The 27335-nt window shown below is 37.1% G+C and overlaps 1 protein-coding gene across 4 annotated transcripts in view; it reads right to left on the minus strand.

Annotated features, from left to right (window-relative positions):
- Itpr2 (inositol 1,4,5-trisphosphate receptor type 2) overlaps positions 1-27335 on the minus strand; it is a 416582-nt gene that overhangs the window by 180597 nt on the left and 208650 nt on the right. For all 4 annotated transcript variants that reach the window (XR_004518150.1, XR_004518151.1, XM_010615034.2 and 1 more), the window contains 5 exons: positions 22369-22497; positions 20796-20916; positions 10438-10628; positions 7968-8110; positions 7056-7164 (listed from right to left, as the gene is read on the minus strand). Coding sequence is in view for 2 of the 4 variants with exons in the window: in XM_010615034.2 (XP_010613336.1) it covers positions 7056-7164; positions 7968-8110; positions 10438-10628; positions 20796-20916; positions 22369-22497 (693 nt within the window). In the remaining 2 variants the exon portion in view is untranslated. The remainder of the gene's footprint in view (positions 1-7055; positions 7165-7967; positions 8111-10437; positions 10629-20795; positions 20917-22368; positions 22498-27335) is intronic.

Raw genomic sequence — 27335 nt, forward strand, 5'->3', positions numbered from 1 at the left:
ACCAAGTTGCCATATTGTGTTCATTAATATATCACATTTGTTTTGTTTTCCTTATTTGATAATTATATAAGAAATATATAAAAACTCAACCAAAAGCTAGGACAACCAAGAAAAGGTAAAACAACTTCACTGAGCTTTTTGAAAATATCCAAACTGTTGTGTGTAACTGATATTTATCCAAAAATGTTTAAAATTTTCAAGTACCAGATGGAACCCACAGGAAGCAAGCCTACTCTGAAGAAATTGGTAAAGGGAAGATGTTCAAAATCACCACACACAAGAAAAATATCTTAAGGTGATTTGTTTTATTTTAAGCAAGAGAAACAGACTTTCTCTCACAGTCAGGCATGAAATTCCTAAGCTTTGTAAGTTGGCATTACAGCAGAATGAAAGATACTATCATGCGGTGCTTAGAAATATGGATGTTAAAGCCACAAAGCCTGGAGTTTCAACCTGGTTTTATCATTTTGTTGTTTGTTGTTTAAACTTGAGCGAGTTTCTTAACCTTTTTGTGCTACAATTCCTTATTGTATTATTGCCAGGGTTAAATGAATTACAATGTAACATGGTAAATATCATAAAAGTCTTAGCTACTACTATTAGTCAGGGCATGTCTCTGAAATGGGTTGAGAATACTACCTATTTCCCTTTGTAAAAACTATTTCTATTTTTAAAATTTGCTTGAACTTTGGGGTTCTAGGAAGTTTGAGGCAGTAGCTTGGAAAACTGAAATCAAATTCAAATTATCATCTATTTTCACAAGCGTTGTTTAACTTCCTATAACATGGAGAAGCATCACAGACCTTAATTTGCATTCAAGCTCTGTCAGTACTAAGCACAGATTCTTACTGATGCATTTCACTCTCAGTGTCTTCAGCTTAGCCATAAAACAAAGATTACAATAACACCTTGCTACCTCCAAGTTATTATGAGGATCTAAGTAGACACATACTTTGTTATCTTGCAAACAGCTTTCTCCAGCTGTGCACAATGGACAGCAGTTAATAACAACAAGACTACTACCTTCATAATGTGGGTTTTGTGCCTCCTAAACTAGATTGTGTCTCCCTGGTGTGAGGACCTGTTCAAGTAGTGGTCCAGAAATTAATGCATCTGATAGTCAAATATATCAGGCCAGATCTCTGTAGCCTGCATATTCCTTCCCATCCTCACATCAGTCACCACACAGAGCATCTCCATACACCAATTTTGTCACGCGGCAAGAGACTCTGATGCTATCTGAGACCAATAGTTAGTGGATTCTGCAGTGAGCTACTCTCACTGATCTAGCTTAATGTCCTGTTCCAATGACTGGACCCTGGTTTCTCCCTAGATTCCCCACTGCTCCCATGTCCTCCTGATTTCACGGGAAGCCTTTTCTAGTTCAAAGCCTACATGATATTTCTGCTTCTTTTGTGACCTGAGTCTTCTGCTTGTTCTTTACCAACCCCCTTCTCAGAGAAGCAGCCCTTCCTGGAACAGAGACCCACCTGCCGGAGCTCCCACCTGCTGGCCTTCAGATTACAGCATCCTTCCCCTGTTCTACCCTGTGCAACTGAGCTGTCACCATTCCTTTGCACAGTGTCTGGGGATCCCTCACATCTCCCAGTATTGCTTTTCAGACCACAATGCAAGCAAAGAATGCAACAGCCATTGGGTATGATACTTTTCACAAGACACTCTCCTTCTTCAGCCCTCTCTGCTGCAGCTCTCTGCTGTTGGCCCAGCTTTGCAAGTGTGTCAAGCATAAAGAAACCTGGAAGCAGCCATATGAAGATGGAGACCTCTACTCCCTCAGCACTCCACAAAGAATTATGGGGACATGAGTCTCTCAGAAGGCAATGAGGCAAAAGAACAGGGGATGGTTCAGGCTGGTTGGGAAAACAGGAGTGACCTGTTAATTACAAAATCCGGGACACATGTGCAAAGCCCTGCACGTTGACTTTGCAAGAACTCCAATGGGTTTTCGATAGGACGGCCTAGACCTGCCATCAGCCTCAGGAATGGGAGCTATAAAAAGGTACAATCACCACCGAGCACACAATAGTCCACCTTCACACTATAGGGTATACTTATTTTTTCTACTTTTACATGGCCCAAACTTGTTTGCCACAGCGTGTTCCTCTTCTACTTTACTACATGAACAACCTTGCTACTGTTCAAATAAAAAGTAAAGCAATGCGTAGTTTTCTGGGCTGTAAAGACGCGTGAAATAGAATTTGAAGTAATACTTGTAGAATCTACCTCTTGGCTAGGAGTAGAGAAGGCCAATGTGGTGGACTTACAGGCACTTTTGGGACTGTGTCTAAGTCAGTCAATCAGCCCACATTTAGTGAGCCAGGATTGTGTGTCGGGCACAATGCTGAACCCGGGAAATTCTCCACTGAACATGATCAACAGCCTCTGCTCTCAGATAGTGCACACTTTGTAGAAGGAGGACCAGAATTTTAGCTTCAAAGACTTTCACAGAACCAAAAGGCCTTTTGGGCATTTCTTCACCTGGTGTTATAAATGCAAACAATCCTCAGAGTTTCCGATTTATTTAAATAATAGGATGTACATCAAAGAAAACCCTCATAAGACATGATATTAAAAGGTGTATAAAAATGAGATAAATATGATAGTATAAATGTCAAGATGATTACAGAATAAACTAATATGGAGTTAACTAGTCATACAATACTTCCTGGGAAAAGGTGTAGGTGAGATTTAGGTAGATATGATTAATATAACTTAATAATCCATTAAATTTACTGTTTTTCCTTTTTCTTCCTTATTATCTGTGCTCCTCTTCTTCCTTCTCCTCCCATTTCTTCTTTTTAATGTCACCTAAATTTGTTATTTTAATCACAAGACTATTTTTCACCCCAAATCATTAGCTACCAACTATCTTACACTTAATTTACAAGAGGAAAAGAATTGTGCTCATTTTCTGAGTGTAAGTAATATTTTCATTATGACCTTTTATTTTCAGATCTCTATAGAATCAGAGCACATTTCAAAAGCCATTGTGGCAATGAGTATAAAATTTTTGTGTCAGAGTTTGAAATGAGAAAGTAGAGGCCAGGTATAGTTAAGAATTTTCTAAAGTTACAATAATTATAATAAATCTACTGAATTAAACATTTTTAAAGCCTAAACAAATGACCAAGCCAGCCCGGTAATTGAAAAGAATAAATTCGTAAAATCAACTAGTGCTTTTATGCCCCCTTTAATGGTCAAAGTCTCTTTGCCTAGATGAAAACATAAAGTAAAAATTCCAAAGTGGAATAGCACATCAATTGTGTTTCTAAACGAGATATTTTATTCCAAAAGACATTAATATATTTTCATACTCGCAATTATTTTGTCATCTAGTGCAAAGCACAACATGCACACACAATATACATGTAAAGGAATGGTGACATGTTCATCGTGTGTAGTTTAAAACACCAGAAAGAATGCTCACATTGTATAACAAATTTGCACCCATCTCTAAAATGTATGCATTAAGAAATATCACTAAATCTAGATGATATTATTCCCACAGCAAAATAGTTATTACTGAATTCTTAAGCTATAATGCACTGTTTGGAGCATTTTTACCTAAATTTGTTTGCCTGATAGAATGTGAAATGAGTATATGCATAGAAGGTAAACGATTCTGCACAAATTCTTACAGTAAGAGCAGCTTGATACAGTTTATAAATTTGCAACAATATGATTACTGCTGGGACTGACAGGCATGCATATTTGATGTAGGAGTTAAGTTTCTTGATAGGAAGCTGACATTCTTTTTCGTTGCAGCTCAGAATCAGAAATAAAACATTAGTTACAATGATTTTTTTTCTTGCCAAGGAAAAGAATACATTATTAACTCAGGTGACAGCAAAGTTTAGAGTTAAAAAAAAAACTGAGGACATCTTAAAAATAACTCAAGACATCATTTATTAAAGATCTTTATCCTATACCGCTCCACATACCAACGCTGAAATGAAGCCACTCTCTGCTATCATCCTCCAAGGTGTAAACATCACCCACCATACCTGGGCATTTGTAAAGGTAACAGCTCTCATTTAGATGTTATACTGTTTGTTCAGTACCACATTTCCACAAGGGGCTGTCTATAATCATCATCTTACAAAGTTCTGCTTAGAACTTTTATATCTAACATTCTGGTTCCTAACAACTCAAACAGTGATTATAAGGAGGGCATGGAAATGAGTGGCGGTCTCTGGTCCTGATCTGAAGGTCTGTAAAATAAATCTTAAATGTCTCCAATACGATTTATCTTATTGTTCCCAATATACACAAACTAAAATCACCACGCTTTTCCATAGCATCTCATTGAACAGACTATGCCTTCCAGTATGCACGTAGGCAAGTTATTTTCAAGAATAAAATTAATGTCTCATTTTACTTAGTTGTATATCAGACAAAGTAGAAGAGTTGGGATCAAGAATCCTCCAACATAATCCTATGCTTGGATCTAGCATGCTTAGTTAAGAGTGATGAGATACTGAAGTTGGAATCCCAGCTCTCCTTATAGATATGTGATCTAAAACTCACTGCATTTCAGTTTCTTCCTCCATAAAAGGGAGATAATACTACCTATGACACAGGGTTGATGATTAAATAAAATAACACATAAAAAGGATTGGGAAGAGTGCCCAATATCTGGCAAGCTCTTAATAAATGCCAGCTAGTATTCTTTAAAACTAGTACTTAAAACTGCAGGATAGCTTATACAAGCAGCATACCAAACTTTACTAAGTATTTTCTCCTGGATCAAAACAAACAAACAAACAAACAAACAGCAACTTAGCAAGACCAAGGCGAAAAAATACAAAAAGTGTGTGCGGGGGCTGGGAGGTGAGGATGTAGCTCAGTACTGAAGCCCAGTACTACAAAAAAATCATCTTATAAAGAGCCATATATCTACCAGACAAAAGTGCACTGACCTTTCTTAATATCAGTATACAAAATTTGTAAAAGTTGCCTGCAATCTAAGAAATACAAAGTTTAGATAGAGAGGCAGGGGGTCCAATTTAAGCCCTAGTTCTGCCCCTCAGTATGTGACCTCACGTAAGTCTCGTAACCTCTCTGGACCTCCGTGACACCTACCTCAGCTATCAAAATAAGAGCTTGGACCAAACATCTAGATACAGATGGATGTATCTGGATTATTCTATTGAGAAAGTAATCACCACTCGCTGGAACAGCTCATAAGTACTTCCCATCAGCTCTTCCACCAAAACTAACATGAGGCACACTGAGGCCTGTTTTGATAGTTCTAATCCACGATGGTAGATGTATGCCTGGAGAGTTCCACAGATTCGGTGGATAAGAAAGGTGGGAGAAAGAAACAGAGAGGACACGTGAGGACCTGGAACATCCTGGCGGTGAGGAGACCCTGCAGGTTTCTAAACGGCTGTCATGACCTTGATGATTACAGAAATCCACTAGCCTGTGATTTGTACCTGCTGGTGACTGCTGGCAAGCTGTGCCATTCATTTTGTATTTCCAGTATTTCCTATCACGATAACTAGTATTTAATAGTTGGCCACAATATATGCTTTGGGTAATGAGTGAATGTTCCCCAATCTCATCTTAATGGTCCCCGACAGCTATGTCCTGGGACACACTCATGTCCCATGATATGACTTCGAAGTGTGAAAACAGTGGTCCCACTGCCCTCCGGGAGATCTCAGAGGACTGGACCACTGGGATTTTCTAGACAGAAATGAAAGCCTGAACTAATGACAGCAGTGGGAATGGAAAGGAGAAAATACATGATGTCAGAGTTTGGAAGATAAACTCTTGACTAGCCGAAGTAAAATCTTACTTGATTTCTTTCCTATTTTCCTTTACAGTAATTCAATAAAGAGCAATAAAGATCAAATTAGAAGATTTGCCTTGTATCTCTAGTTAAACACAAATCATTGTTGTAACCTCCCCCTCCCAGAAGGCATACTGATGTGTTTTTTCTACTTTAGGATCTAGTACTTCTGTCAAAACTTTAAGTAATATTTTAAGAATCAGAGAAAGACAACAACAACAAAAAAAAAAAACGAGGAACTCTGTTTACCATTTTATAAAAGTCTAACATATTACTAAAATTTATAAGCATTTTTTGAATCCTGTGTCAGACAAATATTTGCTAAAATTGCATCAATCATCTCTATTTCAAAACTTTAATTTATTTCCCAAATACAGTTTAAATGACGAAGAAAACCAAAGAAAATAGAGGGCATTTTGATTACTGAATCCATATATGATTCAAATGGAATATTCTGAATCAATGCACCTCCTAAAATAACCAAGATTTCATTGTTTTCCTCTGCTATACAAATGCATTTTAAAATCACTATACTAATTTTGGAATTAGCATGTTTGTAAATTAATAAATATGGTCCTTACAGTTTTCAACTATCAGATGATTAGTATTTGTAGAAGCAAACCAAAAAGTTCTTAAAAAACATAGTACTAATTTCATTTGATATCTAATATAAAAATATGAGATACCAACTCAAATTTTTAAAAACTTCTAGATCTATATTTTATACTGCAGTATATCACCTGGGGTATTACAATGCTGCTAGCTACCTCTTAATGAGTACCTGAGCTGTCATTTTTAATAACAGACTGACAATTGTTATCTATAAGTTGATATTTCCCTGAAAGGCATCTGATAAGAACTTAATATAGTTAAGAATAGAAACTGACTATTTCATTTATGAAAAATTGCATTATTTCATAATGCTTGGCATAATATTATAAAAATAGCACATATAATTATAATTTTGAAAAAATCAACAGATGCCAAAACAGACATTCTCCATAAGAAGCAGAACTTTACACAAAATCTAAGTAAGAAGCTCAGTCATTTTTTTTAAAAGGTCATATGGTCTATTGAGCAAAAAGAAGAAAACTGCAAACATATCCAAGACAAAATTTATAAAACAAATTAACCAAATGTTTAAGCCACTCTGAAGTAATCATATAATTATAATCAATACGTGGCGGTATTCTAGAAATCTTGTATCATTTTTAGATACTAAAAAATGTTAAAGTACCTCTTCCACAAAGCTGTCTTTCTTCTCTAGCATTTCTCGTAGTGTCTGAAGAATTTTGATGCACAGTTTTTCTTCTTTCTCCATGAGTTTCTTTGTATGATTGATCAACCTTAAAGCAAAACATTAAACTTTAACAAGGACAGTGATTTCAAGCTACAAGCAAACATCATGTGCTATAAGAAAACAAAATCACACTTTGAGAATATGAAGTAAACCAGAAGCATGTTTTCAAACCTTTTAAAATTACACCTCTGCTGATAAGTTTTGTATTATTAAAAAACATCCTTTTTCTTTTCTGGGTGTGAGGAAGGTACCACCAACGACAATGAGGCACATGGGGCAGAGGAGCGAGAAGGCAACAGATGAGGTGGACGTGTGAGAGGGTGGGGGTCTAAAAAGCAATACAGAAGTGCCACAGCCAGCCTGGCCAGTGACGACACAGGACACACGGAAGAGGAAGAGGGGCAGCTCACAGACCCCTGAAGACTAGAGACTGGCTAATACCCGGGTGGTGACACTTTAAAATGCCATCTACCTCATACTAAAGGAGTCGCACATGGTGAAGGTTATGAGAGCCACAGTCATAACCACGACTTCCTTTTAGGCCCTCTGACTCTCGACAAGGTGTTGCATATTCCTGTGGTCGGGTCCAGCAGACAGAAAGAGGAAGTAAAACAGTACAATGTGATCTCCAGTCAAGTTCTTGCTTTGGCAGGACATATACTAAAATCGATCTTCAGTAAAACAAAATTTCAAACGAGTCGACTTATTTGAGGGGTATCCTTTGCCATGAATTTTAGGTCTTCTGTATACTCTTCAGTTTTGTGTTAAAGTTTAGAAGAGCAAAAAGCAGAAGCGTTATGGGCCATCTCGTTTGGAGGCAGGAGCAGAATCTCAGACATAGCCACTTACTTGGACATGAAAGCACCGCATCTGATTCTCGCGTCACTTCCCTCAGGGAAGAGCAGCTCTGGGCTGTACAGTACATCAACCAACACAGAGAACTCAGCCTGCACCATCGGGCTGAACTGCTGCTCCAAGGAGGCCACCACATCCTAAAACACAAAGCACCGGGGAAGCCATGCAGAGGCCCCAACCAGGTTTCACTGTTGGCAGATATAGCAAATCTAAGAAATACTGATCAGGAATGAGCTCTAGGAATTCTAGAGAAGGTGGACCACATTTTCCAGACACCATATATGTGCACTTCACAGAGTCTGGTTCTGTGTATAAATACTGCCTGGGTCTTTGGTCTGTCTTTGCTTTTTTTCTTTTTTCTCCCAAATACAGTATAGATAAAGGAAGGGTAGGTAATCATAAGATTTTTAAAGATTAAGAGGAAACTTCAATAAAGCCACTGTCCAGACTTTGCAGTCTCTAGAATTGTAATGAAAAGACAGGAAAATGAAAAAAAATTGGAGGCATACTGGGGAACAGCTTAAATTTTTTTTCATGCCTTTGGTCATCCAGATCTAATGATTTCTTCCAAAGGAACAATTTATCAATACATTATTTGAAGGATGTTAATACTCTACAGGGTTCAATGCTATTTACTGGTGTTCCAAATTGTACTTATTGACAGACTCTTAGTCACCTACCCAACAGCCTTTCTGCCCCATTCTCTGGTGGTAGTGTTGCCGTTGAATCTGACAGCAACATTCTCAGGGAGGTGAGCTTCCTCAGCTCAATCAACTTGATTAGTTTAAGCCAAGGATGGGCATCTAATTTTCCTCCTCTAGCAATTGGTCTCAGCATGATTGCATGATACAGTCCCAACCAATGAGACATCAAGTAAAGTCTGATGTATTTCTAAAATTAACTATAAACAATGATACTTTCTTGAGCAGTCATTAAAAGTTAAAGCATCCCCTTTTCATTTTCAAACTGTTAGGAGACAAAAATAAATCTTTTCACATTAAGCAACAATGTATTCACCAACGGCTATGGAAGATTTTGCTAAGCAGAAAACTTCTTATTATTCTCAGCTACAGAAGCTCAGTAGGAGTTACCACCTTTTTGAGTTCTTGTGGACAGATTTCAAGAGTTCACTTAACTTCAGCCCCATCTTTGTCTTTTACAAAGGTGATCCTTTCGCCTTCAACTCTTCTAAATAAACCTTCTGAGAAATTCCTAGTAACAGTTAAAAGAGACTACCAAGAAAGAAATAACATAAAGGAGAAAACTAGATATTATGTCAAGATGGGAAGAGAGTATGCTTATCAAATGTGACCATGTATGTTCAGAGAAACGTCACTGAAGTGTACCTTCTTAAATATTTTCTCTTTACTTTATTTACTGAACAAATGGTGCTATAGCTGCTATGATGTAAACTCTGTCTTTACCTCCGACCTTGATCCTGGGCCAGCAATGTAATATAAGTCTTTATTTCCCCATGTGGAAACTTGGGATAATGACAGAAGCAATCACAGGCCTTGCTGTGAGGATTAAAGGTGAGTGACTAGAAGAGCGATTCACTTGTCTTAAATGTTAGTAATCATTATCATTGGGCATCAGGGAGCTGGGATCCTCACTGTTGCCACAGTCAGTGGTTACTTTTCGTCCTCATCTTACTGAATCACTGCTGTGTATTTTACATACCAGTTCCTACTCTCTCACATAACGTCTGCTCTTGAATTCTGTGACACCATGCTTTATTTTCAATCCATATTTGACCATTCCTATACCAATTTCTGGTATCTCCAAGTCCTTTTCTCTTCTACATCTACAATTTCTTCTGAGAAATCCCATCCAATTCTAGGATTCTAATATCACATGTATACTAGAACACCCCACATTAATATTTCCACACTGACCTATACCTGTTCAGACTCACATATCCAACTACAAAATTGGCATTGGGTATCTAAGTAGGCACCTCAGACTAAATTCTCAAAGAAACTCCCAACCTCTTCCCTATGTCAGCAAATGACAATTCTATCAAACCCAGAGTCATCCTGGATTCCTCTTCCCATTACCCTACAATTCATCCATACATCCACCAAGTCCTGTGGGCCCTAAACTAAGAATGTCCAAAATGCATCCATGTCCAAAATTAATTACCAGCGTTACCTTCCTCTTAGCCAAGCTATCATCATCATCTTTTGCCTGAATTAATGCAAAGCAACTGAACTAGACTCACTATTTCCATGTATGGACCCCACATGTAATATCAGAACACATTAAGTAATATACAGTCATTAACAATAACTCAAAGCAAGCTTTACTGGAAGACAGGCATTTTTATAAGATAGTGGTGACAGGGAGTAGTAAAATCTGTCCCCAAAGAGAATTTGATATTTTTAACCATAATGTCTTCATGAAACACATATTTTTAAAACAGGAATTTAGAGAACATTAAGGCCATTGCATATTGTCATTGTACCTGTAACTTTTCGATAATATTCCTATAATCCCAAGCAGGCCCTCCGAGAGCTTCCTTAAAGCGTGGTCCAGAGCGAGCTGAAAGTCTCCAGCCCATGGCTGCTCTCTGTACCATATTTGAATGGCTCTTCATGAAAAGGGTATTGACTTGACCGTCCAGATCCACTGGAATTGCTATCCCACGGTTTTTTGCTGAAAAAGAAACATTTAAAACATTTCCCTCTTAATTTGACTAAACCTTCTTATACATTATCCAAACACTCTTAGAAACATAGAACAAAAAGAAAAAATATTAAATCTTTAAACTCTGCCATTAAATTGTTTTATATAACTACAACAGCTTTTAAAATGAAACTATTTCAATTTTTTAGACCAATTACTGAATTGGGTTCATTAAACATTCAAGAAGTCATTTGATTTCTGAGTGACTAACGTGGAAATGCACTTCATACAGCATCGATATGGAAAAACACTGTAAAACAACCATGCAAATTTTTAGTTTCCCAGATTCCAAAGTAAATAAGAAAGCAGACAAACACAGTGAAATCCTGCCAGTTTATTCACTGACTTAATCAGTGTGAGTGTGTGTATGCATAAAATTTCATATGACATAGCAGCTGAGAGAAGTAAAAAGATGTAGAGTGTAAAACAATCTGCACTGGAGGATGACACATAGTTCATGTCTTCTTCAACCAAGATTCACTGAAGTTCTTATTTTAACAGACTTATGTCCCAACAACATGAGAATGCCTGCCACAAGAAAGGCAGGAATGCCTAGGCATCTGTGCGTGCAAGACAGGATGAGGATGGGACCAGTCCATTAGAGCAGGAAGAGAAGAAACTGCCCACAAGGGATTTGAGTCAGAGCAGGTCTTCTCGGGCACAGCCAACTAATATGGGGTGTGTTATGGGGCATGGAGAAGTCACCTGGGGCCACCCATTAGAGAATCCCACCTCAAGAGCAGGGAAGGTGAATCCTCCTCCCTCCCTCAGACTGGCATAAACACAGCGGTTGGTGGCTGCAGTTTTACCTAGAGGATATAGTAAGAGAAACATAGGTATGTTCCCTCCAGAAATTGGAGTACCTGCCTGGAGAGAACGCCAAAGAAAAGGGTTAGGACTTGACAGTAAAGCAGAAGAGAGCTTGAAGTAACTCCAAAGATCATCAGATAAGGGTTTTGTAAAAAGAGGGAAGACAGAAAAGAAAGTTCCAACAGAGAAAGAAAATACATTGAAGGCTAACTCCTGAGCAAAGCCTCCATTATTTTAGCACTTGCTGGTATTCTCAACCTGTCTTCTACTATACACACACATAAGTTGAACTAAAGTCATACTGAATTAGGCTGGACCCTAATCCAATTTGATACGTGTCTTTTTAAGAAGAGAAGAAGCACAGAGATGCACACAGGAGGAAAACTATCACGTAAAGATGGAGGCATGGAATGGGTTTATGCAGCTGCAAGCCATGAAATACCAGCCACTGCCAGAACGCATAGAAGCTAAGTGAAAAGTACAGAACACTTTTGTACCTGGAGCCTTCAGAGAACACAGTGCTTTCAAAACCTTGATTTCAGACGTCTAATCTCTAGAACTCATGGAACTACATTTCAGCTATAAGCCACTACATGTGGTAATTTGTTATGGCCAGCCATGGAAAATGACAAAAAATATCAAGAGTAAAGAGAAAATCTCAAGAACTTCCAGAGAGCAAAGAGAATTCCCAGAGATAATCAGACATCTTATCATCACCGCTCACTACTAGAACACAGTGAGTGGACAAAATGTCTCAAAAATCTTACTATATATCCACCTATCTCCAATAAAAAACATCCCAGAAAATGTAGACTCAGAAATTATTCTCTGAATGCCTTCAAAAAATTAATACCAAAATGAGAAAGGAATCCAAGAAAATGCCAACTTGAATTTAAGAAACTATATCAATCGGGAATGAACGTGAGGAAGAAAACAAATCTGGGATCAAGTGAAATAAGATTTATTTGATAATAATAAGAAATTCTTTTCCAAAAGAAAATGTTTAAATATCATAGCACTAAATTTTTTATCTCAAACAGTTATACAATGAAAAATGATTATACAACATAATTTGTGTGTTGCAGTAATCGACTTGTAGTGTTTATCAGTCTGTAAGACATTTGATTATATTTTCATAAATAGAATATGATGCCACAAATAATAACAATGCAAAGCCATTAGTTTGGTAAAAATGAAGGGAGTATGCTAATTTGCTTATTTTTCACAGTGTGAATAATATGACATTATTTAGAGCTGTTCAACCAAGAAAGTCAATATAAAGATCAAGTTTAAAGTCACAAGGATAGTCACCAGCAAGCAAAGTTTAAATGAATGAAAACAGGGAAGTAAAGAATATAACAAAACTGGGTAGAAATAGACAATCTCTCTGTCTTGCTTTTTAAAAGGGACAACACTAATGAAAATTCGCCAAAGCTGAAAGATACTTAAATCCCTTTCATCACTAACAACACAAAAACAAAAAGCAAATACAAATAAAATAAGAACTCAAACTAAAATTTCAAGAGTACTAACAGTTCTAAGACAACCTAAACCATTTGCTGCACCACTGCCTGGATTTCCCTACTCAATGGCTTCCTAATATTCCCGATACTTTGTTTATTCCAAAGCAGTTTCTCTACTCATACCCTTCCACACAGTCACCCATCTCCATTTCTGTCCCATCTGAAGAACAGACAGGCACCACACCCCCAAGCAGCGGATAGTTTTGTAAGTACTTAATCCTACATCATGATTAAACCCTGGCAAGATTTTCTTCCTCTTCTGGCTGATTCATCCATAATCTGTGCCTGCTCTGAACATTTGTAAAAATCAGACAGAAGAGCCAGCTGGCACAGCACTTGCCTACCATGCTCAAGGACCTTGGGTCCATCCCCAGCTGCAGAAAAAACAAAGCAAAACAACAACAACAACGCTCTAACAGCAGCCAAATAACCACCTCTGCTATTTTATACGCAACAAAAATTAAAAACCTTAGTGTTGTTCAGAACCTATTGCAATCGTATTTTACTAAAATTTAAGCCAATAGAGGATGGTATTGGGATACCTCCCCTTTATAAAGGAATCAGGTGGAACATTGGTGGAACTGACCATGAAATAAGTACGGCTGCAGTGAATATGATAGAAATAAGCGCTCAACAAGGGTTATTATCTATGCCAGTGGAAATTTGGTTCAATGGCCATGCTTCTGTCAATGATGTGGCCTTTCTATTAATAAATTCAAGAAAATCTCACCCACCTCAAAATTCCCCTATAAATCACAGCCACTACATATTTCTCTATGGATAAGCCACGCTAAAGAGACTCATCCCAAATTTTGTTGAAAGGTTGTTGGCTCCCTCAAAATGAACAACTTTAATTGGCATTATCTAGTTTCCTTGATTAGCATAAATTGTACAATATAAATTTGCCAGATAAAATATAGTATTCTCTCGTGTGCCTCAACATAAACTCAGGCCAATAACCAAATCAAAATTTCTAGGCAATAAAGAAAATTTACTGTGTAATTGAGGAAAATAATATTTGATTTAAAGGAGTCAGCTGTGTAGGTAATAATTAGGTTTTTTCCCCCAAAACTGTAAAAATATGAACCTCTAAAGGTGGTCTGAAATAGATTCTCTGCACTTCCAAAATAGTTTAATATTTACCTAAAATCAAAATTGACAAAGGCAATTTAACTTTCTCTATATCGTTTAAAACTTCAAACCAATAAATTATGCACAGAAGAAAATTGTACTTTTGAAAAAAAATTATCTCACAAGAGCATTAATAACTAAACCAATATTTTTCAAACACAACCAAAAAACCTTATCCAAATTGGCATGACTTTGATTAAACTAAGAACAATTCTAGGGTATATACTATGTAGAAACATGAACAGGACATATTCTGGGATTAACAGTAAGAAAGAGCTAGTGAATTCACTACAGCCTGCCATTCTTCAGGTCAGTAGCATTAACTCCAAATGTGTGCTTTAAGAAGAGGGGTCCTGCGAAAGTTTGAACTGTTTTTTTAAGAATTATTCGTATTTCACTTCTGAGTTAGAGTCCACCTGCCATACTGCCTCGTTAGAGACACCCTGTCAGAGAGCAGAGCGAGCACAAGGAGTCCTTACAAATGAACGTGAGAGAGGATGGCTGCAATCAAGGCGCTTACCTTTGGTAAAGCTCTACGGAGAGATACCTAGTTCTCTAAAATGAGCTATCTCTACTCACAAGAATTGCTCTTATTAGGCTAACCTTCTGATTAGGTGTATAAATCCAGAAAATTCTTTGGATATGACAAGACTTCAGGGTGATTTTAAGATATAATTAAAATCTATTTGTACGTATTGTGCATTAAATACTGCACACCATGTGAAATGTTTTAATTCGATGGAACTACTGATGGTATCTGCCAGAGTGAAATCTCTGGGAACACACGTAATGCAGCGATATGTGCCATGAGGAAAAAAAAAACCACTGAGATAGATAAACTGACAGGTAGGGGGGAAAGGCAACAGAAAATGCAGGAACTAATTAGAAAACTTGGTTGGATGTCAGGTGCCTCTGTACAGCTTCATCAGAAGTAGAACAGTGGGAGGCAAGAGAGGTGCACAGGTGTGGGCAGAAAGTGGTATCAAGTGCCCAGAACCAATCTGTACAGAGCACTGTTTCTAAACAGGAAGAATACTAAAGATATTAAATGCAGATTTCCTGTTTGGCACTCCAACTATACAGAATGGGTGCTCTGTTAAACCTCAAATTTAAAGATACATTTTTTTTAAATTATTCAAGACATAGTCTCAGAACGCCTGATTAGTTATCTGGAGAAAATAAAATTGATTCCATACCATATACCCTATAAGAAAAATATATTCCAGATAGCTCAACATTTTAAACACAAAACAGAAAAAACAAAACCATGAAAATCCTCTACGAGGATTTTAAAAAATTCTCAGACTGATCAAGGCTATAGACAAGATGAGAGAAACTTTAAACTAACAACCTAAAAGAAAAATTTTAAAGTTCAGCATGCCGAAAATAAAATAAAAATTCAAATGACAAATTAAGAAGCAATTGTTACTTATAGGCAAAAAGCTCATATCCTTAATATATAAAAAGTGACACAAATAATTAAGAAATTATTTGTGAAAAATTAAAATTAAGAATTATTAATACAAATAATTATAATTATAATAATTATAAATACGAATGATTCTTAATTAAAATTAGAAATTAAAAAATCCCACCAGAAAAAAAATAACAAAAGCACAAAAAAAGTGACAATCGCAGTTAAGAAAATTCCAATAAGGGAAAAGAAAAAAATATGACAAAATGAAAAAATGGAAATAAAGTGTTTGGAAGAGGGGAGGGGAGGGGGGGATGAAGGGAGGGCAAGGACAAGGGGAAAAAATGAGAACCAAGACCTGTCATGTAAAGGTACAAGATCCCAATAATGAATGTAACTGTACCGTATACCTAAAATGTACAAATAAACTCAATTAAAAAAATTTTTTAAAAAAGAAAATTCCAATAGTTCAATTCTATGGAAGTTCACTGAAGACAGGAAATTCAGGTTGAGAGCTCATCTCCCTCAATGCCTTTCAGATAATGAAAAACCATTACAAATCAATTAAATTAGTAAGTGAAAAGTTTTACATTGTCTTATAACTTATTTAGATTTAATGTAAAAAAAAACAGAGTTTTTAAAAACCATAACCACAGGAGTGTGTCATATCAAACTCTTTTTAAAATAACTATAGCACTCTCCATTAAAATACATTTTTAATAGAGGCTTTCTCAAATGGTTAATTTTTGTACATGTTCTAATTTGGGGGGAAAGACTGGCTTGAAGATTGATGTTCATTCTTCAAGCCATTCGAAAAGGTATTTAACAGAATTTCCACTTGGAAAATAGGTTTCATTGCCAATAAAGTATCCAACATTCATCCCCCAAATCAGTTTAGGATTATGAGATGCATGGAACAAAATTCTTCTGTAAATAAAATAATATGGAAGTAATACTTGGATATTTTTTCTCAAAGCACTTCTATCATGTGCTATTGTATTTTATATGAACAAGTAAACTGAGGAATAGTACCTGACCGAGCACATTTAAATATTCACATTACCTTCGTATTTCCCAAATCTCAGTGAACACTATGTTGTACATTTATCACAAAAGTCTCTGTCCTGGCTTGCTCCCACCACCAGCCTTTCTTCAGCCCTTTTCTTTCTACAAAGCCCACCATTTTCTCAGCTCAACAGAACTCTCATCCTCTGTTACAGAATGATGTGCTACCCACTTCTAGAATCACACACAAAAGAGCCAATTAGATGTTTAACTTTCTTGTAATTTTGCCTCTTGATGCTAGCGACCCAAAGAGTCATGGTTCTAAGGACCTGAAGGATGGACAGTGTAGGAAGAGCGGATGGGGATGGGGGAAGGACCGGCAAGAGGGGGAAAGGAAGGATTGGATGGAAGACAGATGAGGGGCTTGGTAAGCCATCATGGGAGTACAAATTTCAAGTGTAGTGGTGAGTTTTAAGTAGGCAAGCAAACTAATCTGATTTACCTGTTAAGACCTCTCTAACTGCTGCCCAGGGAATGGATCGCAGTGGGACAATGTAGAAGTGGGAATTTAATAAGGAGATTCCTCTTCAATGCACATCTGATAATGAAGGATCTGAACAGGGGTGACGCACAGGAAAAATAAAACATATTTTGGAAGTGGGACCAATAGAATCTATTGTTGCTCTTAGGGGAAGAATAGGGATATTGATTGTGAAATAGTTATTTTTTAAAGTAAAGTAGGACCTCTTGCAGATCCCATATTCTGCTTATGGCTCTATCTATTGGACCCTATTTAAAAGAAGCCCACTGTCAACTTCAAATGTTTTTGTGGAAAATTATTAAGTTCCTACTCAGAGTTTTCTTCTTTGTTTAAATATCTCAGATGTTTCCAATCATACATGACTCATTTTTAGTAGTCTTTACTACCATGTTTACTTCTGAATTTAATTCATTTGGACCCTATATTTTTCTGCGAAGAGTATCTCCCAACAACTAAAAATACAGAATCTGATTATCACAGAGCAGACTTTACTCTTCACCTTCATCCTAGATAATAGCTTTCTATGAAAGTCTTCTTGATACTTACTTTGTGGTTATTGTCCATTGAATTTCTACTAAGGGAGAAAAGATTTGCATTTACGATATAAGCTCAGATAAAACAAAAAAAAAACATATAAAAAGTGTAAGTGGCCAAAGTGGGAAGAGTTTATTTATGGATAGGGGGATCAAGAATGTTTTTTGCCCTGCATTTTCTAAGACAAGTGTTTGACTATGTAGCCCAGGCTAGCCTCGAACTCATAATCTTCCTGTCTCAGCCTCCTGAGCACTAGCATTATAGGTGTACGCTGTCATGCCACACAAGAATGGCTCTCGTGGAGGAACTGTAACAAAAAATTTTGAGTCATGGAAGTCATGGCAATGACAGAAACTAGAGAAGAGAAGTTGCAGTGCATATGATGCATGGGGCAGAGTAGTTCACCTTGCTGTCACATGAGATGTCTGTGGAACAGTGAGGGATAAGAACAGAAAGGGAGTCTATAGGTGTGGAGTCCTTGAATGTCACAATGAGGAATCTGTCCTGAGGGTGACAGCCAAAGGATGCCACTGACCACCAGGGATTTGGTACGACTGTTTAAAAACCAACCGAGTTTCCCTTGAGGAAGATGATTCTGGTAGCAGATTTGTCTAGGCAAGGTAAGAAGAAAAAACATTAATTTTCTGCAATGGTGTAGGAAGAAACTAAGACGGGATTCAACAGAGCCCATGGAGGGAACAGAAGAGGATGAAGAAATGTGGGGAGGAGGGGACAGAATCTCCAGAATTTAGCAATGGAGCAAACGGCAGCTCTCCTCAAAAAGACAGAACTGAGATTTTACAACACACCATCGCTCCTCCAACCCTAGCTTGATCACAGATTTTGGTATAACTATTTTTTAGAACTCTTATCACACGTATGTTTATACCATACAAAAAGGAACTAAGATTTTCTGTTAAAATTGGAAAGTCTTGGCCAATTTAAAAAATTATAGAAAGTGAAATCTTATAACTTAGCAATAAAAGATATATTTAGATGCATATAGTTTCAGTAATTATCTTAAAACCTCATAGCTCTACCATCCTGCCACGCAAGAACAGATGTGACTCAACGGTGCGCACCACTGATGTCAGAATTGAATGGAGATCTCACTTGTGGCTGGAAGGCTTTTGTCTCTCAAGTTTTAAGTGCTATGAACAGCGTGGTCTCTATTTTCTTTGTAAGGCCAACTGGTATTTTTCCTCATTGTACTTGCTAAACACGGACAGAAATGGGAGGAAGACGAAAAGAAGGGGAAAAGAAAGAAGTTGAAGCGAAGGAGGCAAAATGGCCTTAACATATAAAACTTAAACATATACTTCGGAAGCTAAGCCCTTTGGAAAAATTAACACCATTACATTTCTTTGGATGTTATCTTTTAATGCCTAAAATATAAGTCCTAACAAATGGAAACACTTTTATTGATATTTTATTATAACTTGAAAAGTAGCATTGTTATTAAAAACTCAGAAATTATGCAAAAGTGTGAGCAGGAAAACCAGGCTTACCTATCATTCTACTACTCGGAGATAACCAGTGTTTATATTTTATCTCTACATCTTCAGACATTTTGCAATGTGTATGTTTTTAAAGTAAACATTAGGCTCTCTTGTCCTCTTTTATCTGTCATATAATATGTGTTTTGGCCTCTTCCTTTGCCTATCGCTCTCCCCTTCTCTTCCTAGCCACTCAGTGTTAATTAAACCCTCTAGGAGGAGCATAGAAAAGTAAGCATCAGACTGGGAAGGATGGGAAAGGAGCTGCGTGGTCCAGAGCGTGGGAGCCAGAAAGGACGGAAGGACCGGCCTGTCTGTTGGAGCCAAAGGCAGGGGAGGCTTCTGCGTCCACAGGAGGTGTCGCAGGCCAAGGCAAGAGGGCAGCAGCGTTGCCGTGTGTCCAGGCCCAAGTGGACTGGGTGTGAGAAGAAAAGCTCCAGCCGTGGAAGCACTACAGTGATTAGTTTATTTGAAGACAACTGGCTTCTTTATAACACAGTTTTCCAACCCAGATATTATATATCTCTCCATTTATAAAAATCTTTAATGTTCCTCTATAAGGCATTTTAATTTCATTCTTTTCTACTATTTACTAAGTTCCTTAAGTATTTAATATGCCTACTATTACTGTGAATGCCAACTTGTTCCCATTTTTAATAGTATCTAGAAAAATCCATTAAGTATAATATTGGTAATTAATTACCTTGGTGAACTAATTACTATATTAGTTTTAGTAATTTTCATTTGAATTTCCTGGATTAGAAACTGCTTTTAAATCTCATTCAAATCAAGAATGGTACCGTCATTAAATTTTGTTAATATAAAATCACGTAGGTCAGATTGCAGATAGGGAGAGGGAAAGATTAAAAATTTCAAATGGTCACTAATTAGTTAAAACTTTATTCATTTGTCACATATTTACTGAGCACATACAACTACCCTGGCCAAGTTACACAACCCAGATAATTCTCTGTTTTCTCAACTGTAAAATGTAAATAGCCAAAGAACCTATGTAAGGGTTAAGTGAGATAATGAAACATGGCATAAACTTCCCCATGCCTGCAGAACCACCAGAGAATAATCAGGTGTTCTTTTTTTCTCCATTGGAGCCAAGTATGTATGTCTTTTTCTTCCTCCCCTCTACTATTAACCTACACACACACACATACACACACACACACACACACACACACACACACACAAACACACACAGAGGAATCTAGGAGACTTTGTAAATCCCCTTCTTCTCATTCACTTACAATTTCTGAAGTCTTCAGTATATGGTATACTGATGGACTTCAAACAAAACTGAAACACCAAAATTCCCTCTGAAAGTCCTGCTGCCATAGGAATGTATTACTAAGTCAGGCAGTTAATAAATCACACAACTCCATGATGAAATGTGAGATTACAATGAATTTAAATGGTTCTTATAAAATCTAACTGAACTGCAAGTATATTTAAGTGCCATATGTAATATTACATTTAAATTTAGAAATATGAATATAATCCCCTTCCTGAAAAGTCTACAATGCTCAGAATCATCTGCTGATCACTGTTTTTCAAATTTCAGAACCATACATATTTTCTTACTGAGTTGTAGAGCAGAAAGCTGTTTTTCCTGCTATTAACCAAAAGCCTAATTTCTTCAAGAGATGCATCACTTGGACACCATGGACTTACCCACTTCAGCCAGTGTTCTGATACAGGATTCCACCGAAGCTTTCTGTGCTGGATTTGGCCAGGTGCAGTTGTAAATTCTGAAGGCAGATTGTAGCAGCTGAATAAAAACTGGCTGATGTGTCTGAAAACATAAAGTAGGCAAACAGTGCCGCTGAAGTGGGATCAATTATCAGACAGGTTCATCAAAATAACATACAAGGCAGTCTTCCAAGTGTCAGGGCTACATAATAAACGTGTCACTCAGCAATCATTCTTATGTACCCACTTCATGATCTGCCCCATAGAAAATCGATCACTTTCATTTTAACTATATTCTTAATCAGAAAATACACCACTTCTTGAAGCAAATGATATGAATTTAAATACTTTCTATAAAGCCTTGTTTATCCCCAAGTACAAACACAGCAGGTGTTTCTCGACTGGGTTGCTCAGTTTGGTTTTATATGATGGGTGAGTAGAGCAGACATTTGGAACCACAAGAACAAATTTCCTACTCGCCTACCTGTTGGTTTAAAGTGTTTTCCTAGAAAAAGGTAATCTGGGAACCACAGAAAGAAAAATAATCAATCATCATTCAATGTGGAGATAATCAGTATTAACAGTGAAAGATATTATCATCCCTCATATTTGTGCGGTACTTGGTCCAGTCCTCCCAAAAGATGGCAAAACCCACAGATGCTCAAATTCCTCATATAAAATTGTGTATCATTTAGAAAGAACTTGCGCACATGTTTCCCTGTAATGTACCTTAATGTTACTCATAATAACCTCGTGGATTGTAAACGCTATGTAAATCATTGTTACACTGTATTGTTTATGGAATAGTTACAAGAATATAAAATCTATATACATGTTCAGTACAGATAAGACTTTTTTTTTCCAGTATGTCTGATCTGAGCTTGGTTGAATCCACAGATGAAAAACTAGTGCATGCAGTTGGCTGGTTGTATGTACCTCCTCAGTTTCTCTGCCTATACATGCATATGTATTCTTTACACATATTTGGATGATACAATAATGTAACTCTGTGGCTATTACTTCATAATAATGCTTCTGTTAAAATATGACTTTTAATCGCTATATAATAAGCCACCCCACATATATACTATAATTAATTTAGTTGTTCCCCCATTGTGGGCGCTTAAAATTGACATCAATTTTTAAGTATAATAAATAACTGGATGAAAATATTACTAGGTAAACCTCTGCTAATTGTTGTAGAATAAGCTGCTAAAGTAGAACTATTGATTCACAACGCCTACCCATTTCAAGAATTATACCATTGTTTCCACAATTGGCAAATGGTCAACAAACAGATATGAAAGGTCTTACACTGCCTAAGGGAGGAAAAATAATTCAATCAGAAGAAGTCTCTTTATTTAAAATAAAGTTTGGTAAACTCAGAAAGGGGCATAAGAATAAAAAATATGAGAGAACAATGATCATCAGAAATGTTGGAAATTACCTCTGGACCAGATTGAAGATTCAGTATAGCTAACATCATAGGATTATTACTGACTCAAAGAGGGTGAGTTGTGATAAAATGTTTCTCTACAGTAGGTGGTCAAATTACCTGAAGGCTGGTACTGTTGTCTGAAAAGGGAGAATTGAAGAAGCCGCTTACGATGTTCATGATGGACTCCGTGACACACTTCTCCAAGAAGATGTCCGCGTGTTTCCTGTCAGTGGTTGTGTTGCAAACCTGGAGAGAAACAATTCAATACTTTTCTCCACATCTTTGCATATAACTCAGTTCTAGAACCTTCTAAAAATCACCCTGCAATAGTTCTTCATGACAATTTTTATGCTTTTCAAAGTCACTCTGAATAGAGATGTGGCTTCCCCAAATCCACTGAATTGTGCCTTTCTGTGATAGCTTCTCCTCCAGGTTTAACTGTCATTTCAGCCAGGGCCCAGAATCCCTTCACAGACTTTCATCCTCATGTCCCTGTTCTTTCTTTGTCTCTCCCTTCTTTTGCACAACAACCTTCCCCTCTGCCACTAAGCATGGCATTTCTGAAAAACACTTTCCCACTTAACGTGAGGAAGTCAAAGACGAAACAGTCATTACAAGTAAAAGGATGCGGTGAATGTAATCAAGAGTAGATTAGGTGTACAAGCATTTTCCTTTAAAAGAACTGGCCCAAATGGGACATGCAAAAGACAGAAACTATCCGGAAAAGAAAATTGAAAAGTGGGAGATGATAAATTCAAACCCTTTTCCTACAACTCCGTTTCCCCCCACCCGCAAAGACTAAGGAGGGAACATGAAAGTGGACATCTGTACACATGTTGTGCAGTGTTGGCGAACTGAGACAGCATGATACTGGAGCTGGGGATGGGCCAGAAAAGGACAGCTCTGCTTTACACACTGATCTTTACATCTGAATAAGTGAGGCACAAGTGGGCCAGTTTACAAAACTACACATTTCAAAGTGTGTCAGTGCAGACAAGTTGGAAAAGCTAAGACATGTGACTGAAAACCACACAGGAAACACGGAGTTACAGAGGATAGAAAGAAAGGGGAGCAGGAGAGCAGAGGTTGTGCGAAGAGACTGAAACACTGAGACAGAGAAAGTTTAAATGTTCACAAAGCATGGTGGGTAAATATGGTGGCCATGGGTTCCAGATGTTCTTAGGCAATCCAGATTTTTACGTAAATTTTGACTTTCCCATAGGGTGCTTAATCAAGAGAATAAGTAAATGCAATTTAATCTGATATTGCTTTTAAAAAAATTTTACACAAATTCATAAGAAAAAGAAAAACTCCTTCTCAAACCATGAGTTCCAGTGTTGCTGGCTTGTAAATAGATGTACTAAAGCCAATGTTTGTAAAATGGAGGAAGAAGAAAGAAGTCATGTTTGTGTCTAAGCTGCTTCCCACTTGGACAGTTTATTCTTTCCTCATCTACCCACCTCATCTACCTACCTGATGCTGTTGCTAAAACCAAAAGCTTTTCCATATAATTAATATCATAGGGTTAGAGCAGGGAATGATATAATTAAAAGAAACAAATTAAGTTAAATAGTGTCACTGTGGCAAGAGCTAAGTGTGCTCAGCACATCCAAGATTTTCCACACAGCTTCTCCCCTTTACTTATAAGAAGACATGTTCTGAAACCCCCAGGAGATGCTTGAAACCATGGAGAGCACCAAAGCTCACACAGTACATGCATGCACACCTATGATAAACTTTAACCCATAAATGAGGCACCTGAAGAGATCACCAACAATAAGATGGAATGGTTACAACAATATACTACAATGAACGTTACGTGAATGTATCCTCTCCCTGAGGATCTTACTGTACTTTTACCTTTTCACTTAAAGGAAGCATTTCACAGCTTCACTTTGGCATATCCTAATGGCCAGCATCACTGTTCTTGCATGCTTGGGCCGTGATTAAGGAAAGAAAGGGCTACAGGAACATGATCACAGTGATGCAGGAGATAGATAACAGAGAAGGTTTCCAAGTGACTAACAAGCAGGTTGCATATACAGTGTAGATAGGTTGAAAAGAGAGATGATTCATCCCAGAGCCCTGTGATGACTCAGGATAGTTCGAGATTTCATCACAATTTTCAGAATGTCATTCAATTTAAAACCTGTTAAGTGCTTATTTCTGAAATTTTCCATTGAATGTTTTTGTTAACTTCTGACAGCCTCAGATAATTGAAACTGTAGAAAGTAAAACTGTAGGTAAGAGGGAATGACTGTACATGTTCATGAAGTGAATGAGTCAATTAATTTTAACAATGAAAGAAAGACTAAAGACTGTTGTTTTTGTTTTATGCTAACTATGGAGTAGATAGATTATAGTTATGGACCACTCTAACCTAAGATGAAAATTCAATGTGATCCCAGAACTAATATAAAATTGATCTTTCTGTGATAGACATGAATTAAGATTTAGTTCTTTTAGTATGTTTCTAGCACTGGCTTTCATACTGAACTTTTCTGATATGAAGGCTAAAACTGTCTTAAATAGGTAGCTGACCACTTCTGGTATGACCAGCCCACACAACCATCTCCTTTATTCGGGGTTTTTTATCTTTATTAAATTTATTGCTACCTATTAGGTACACAACACAATTACATCCATCACCGGGATCGTGTACCACCTACACGTGACTTTTCAGGGTCTTATTTTTCCCCATTCCCCAGTCCTCCCCTCATCCCCTCCACCCTTCCCTCTTTGTGTAGGGCTCTCAGGAGTCATTACAGGATCACACTGCATTACAGGTAACTGGACAACAGCCAGAGCTCCACCAGAAATTTCCATTCCAGTCAATAGATTAATAAAAGTAATCTATTTCTAGATAAAGGCTTAGCACAAAATCCTGGGTAATAAAAGTCTGTGTTTACAAACTGTACAGAACCTATTCCTCTTCTCATGACATTTTTCTGCCATGTCTGAAAGATTACATTTTCACCTTGTATCCTATACTGTGATGCCATGGAGAGCCAGAAAATGTAGGAAGCCACTGTTCTTTTTTTTTTTTAACTCTATTATGCATTAAATTATAATTTTTTTAATCAAAAAGAAAAGGACTAGACAGAAAAGCTTATGGGAAGCCACTGTTCTTATTAAAATCTTTAAAAAACTTTTCAGGAAAGAAAGAGAGCATAGTAAATAGCATAATATTTCTTTATCCTGTCCTTTATTTTTATTGCCTCTTTAGAACAAAGATTAGAAGTGGCTCAAATAAAATTAAATCACATTACATGGTTACGTGTTTTTATGTGTAATACATATATTCTAAAGTTTCAATCTGTTTGCAGATATTAATGATATATTATTCCCTATAAAACATTTCCATGTACTGTCATTACCTAAATACTTATTTTAAAAGGCTATATATTAATTCCATCATTTTAATGCACCAACATGCTTTAATCTATTTTTGGAATGAGTTAAGTAAGGTACACATTAGCAAAATTACAAATCATTTTCCAAGTGATTTTCTTGTTGCTAGTCTTTGGAGTGGATTTATTCATTTATCTATTTATTTATCTAGCTATTATAAGGAATTGTGTACAATTACTGATTTTACTTTCAGATTCTGCTGGTCTATTTCCCCAAAGGAAGAATCACCAGATGAGGGTATGTACACAATTTGAAATTGCTTTCTGAGTGGATCCTCAAAATAATAAATTTCCAAGGCTGTCAATAAGGTCTCTATGGATACAAAGGATGTCCCTACATCCCCTCCAGCCAGCTCTTGCTTTCAAGCTCTGATTGGGGTCAGCTAATGTGAGGCACTGGCAGGAGATCAAAGAGAAAAGGGAAAGGAGAAAGTCCCAGCATTTCTGTCCCATCCCCTTCTCCTCTCCCCGCGGAGGGTTCACGGTTGCTGGCTCCAGCCCCTCCCCAGCCCTCCCTCCGTGTGTCCAAACTCCCCAGGCCCTAGGAGCACTGGCCTGTCCTTTGCTTCATCCAGTCTCTAGAGGTAACACTCTGCCTTGTCCCCAATTCCTGGGTGCACTCCTATCCCTTCTCAATGCCTTTGTCCCCACCCATATTCCTTGGAATGTGCTGTTTCCTTCCTGAACTGACTGCTCTACCTACAAATGATAATTAGTTTTGTCCGTTTAATGATACTTCAAAGTTATTTTATTTGGCATTTCTTACATTGCTAACAAGGCTGCGTACTTTTTCGCTTATTCATTTCATTTCTATTTTCTTCCATGTGCAAGCAATTCAGACCTAAACCCCTTTCCAAAAGCGTGGATAATGACCCCACACTATGTATCAGTTTAATACACTTCATAAACTGTTTTCAGATTTCACATTCTGAATCTTTATTTAGCATATTTATTTCACTGTCTTTCCTATGGAAACTGATTTTTAACATTCTGGCACTATTCTTTTGATCAAAACTATTTATTTAATATAAATAAGAAAGCTTTCTTCTACAAAGGGAAAGAATAGTCTACATTTTTATTCTAGTTTTTAACTCTAAACTTTCTGGAACTTGGTGCTTTTGGTGACCTAACGTACATATTCTGATATTTTTCCATACTGATACTCAACTGTCCTCCAAACACTTATTAACTTGTAACTTCTTGCCTCACTTTTAAGTTACTCAAGGTTTGGCTTATAATGTGTCACTAAGGATTCTCCCCCTAAACCTCTAAAACATACCAAAGAATTTTATATTTTAATACAATTCATGAAAATGAAGTGGTTCTCAGTTCGCCATGTTTCACAACACTGAAAAAAATCCATCTTCTGAGATATCTAGCTCATTCTAATTTCCAAATGAATTTTGCTATTCACTTGTCAAATTCCATGGCCTATCAATATGGGGCATAAATTATTAAATTAAAGCTAAGTACTGGGCTAGGAATTACATTAGCGAACCAAATCAAAGTCCTTTTTTATATTAGAGCCTTTATTCTAATGAAGAGAGACACACAGTAGACAAATTAATAAATAATTAAGTAGTTGAAAGAGAAAGAAAGAAAGCCAGGCATAGTGGCACACGCTGTAATCCCAGCACTCGGGAGGCTGAGGCAGGAGGATTGCTGAGTTCGAGA

Source organism: Fukomys damarensis, unplaced genomic scaffold (genome assembly GCF_012274545.1).
Source record: "Fukomys damarensis isolate Sample0158 unplaced genomic scaffold, DMR_v1.0_HiC HiC_scaffold_19, whole genome shotgun sequence".
Taxonomy (NCBI): Eukaryota; Metazoa; Chordata; class Mammalia; order Rodentia; family Bathyergidae; genus Fukomys; species Fukomys damarensis.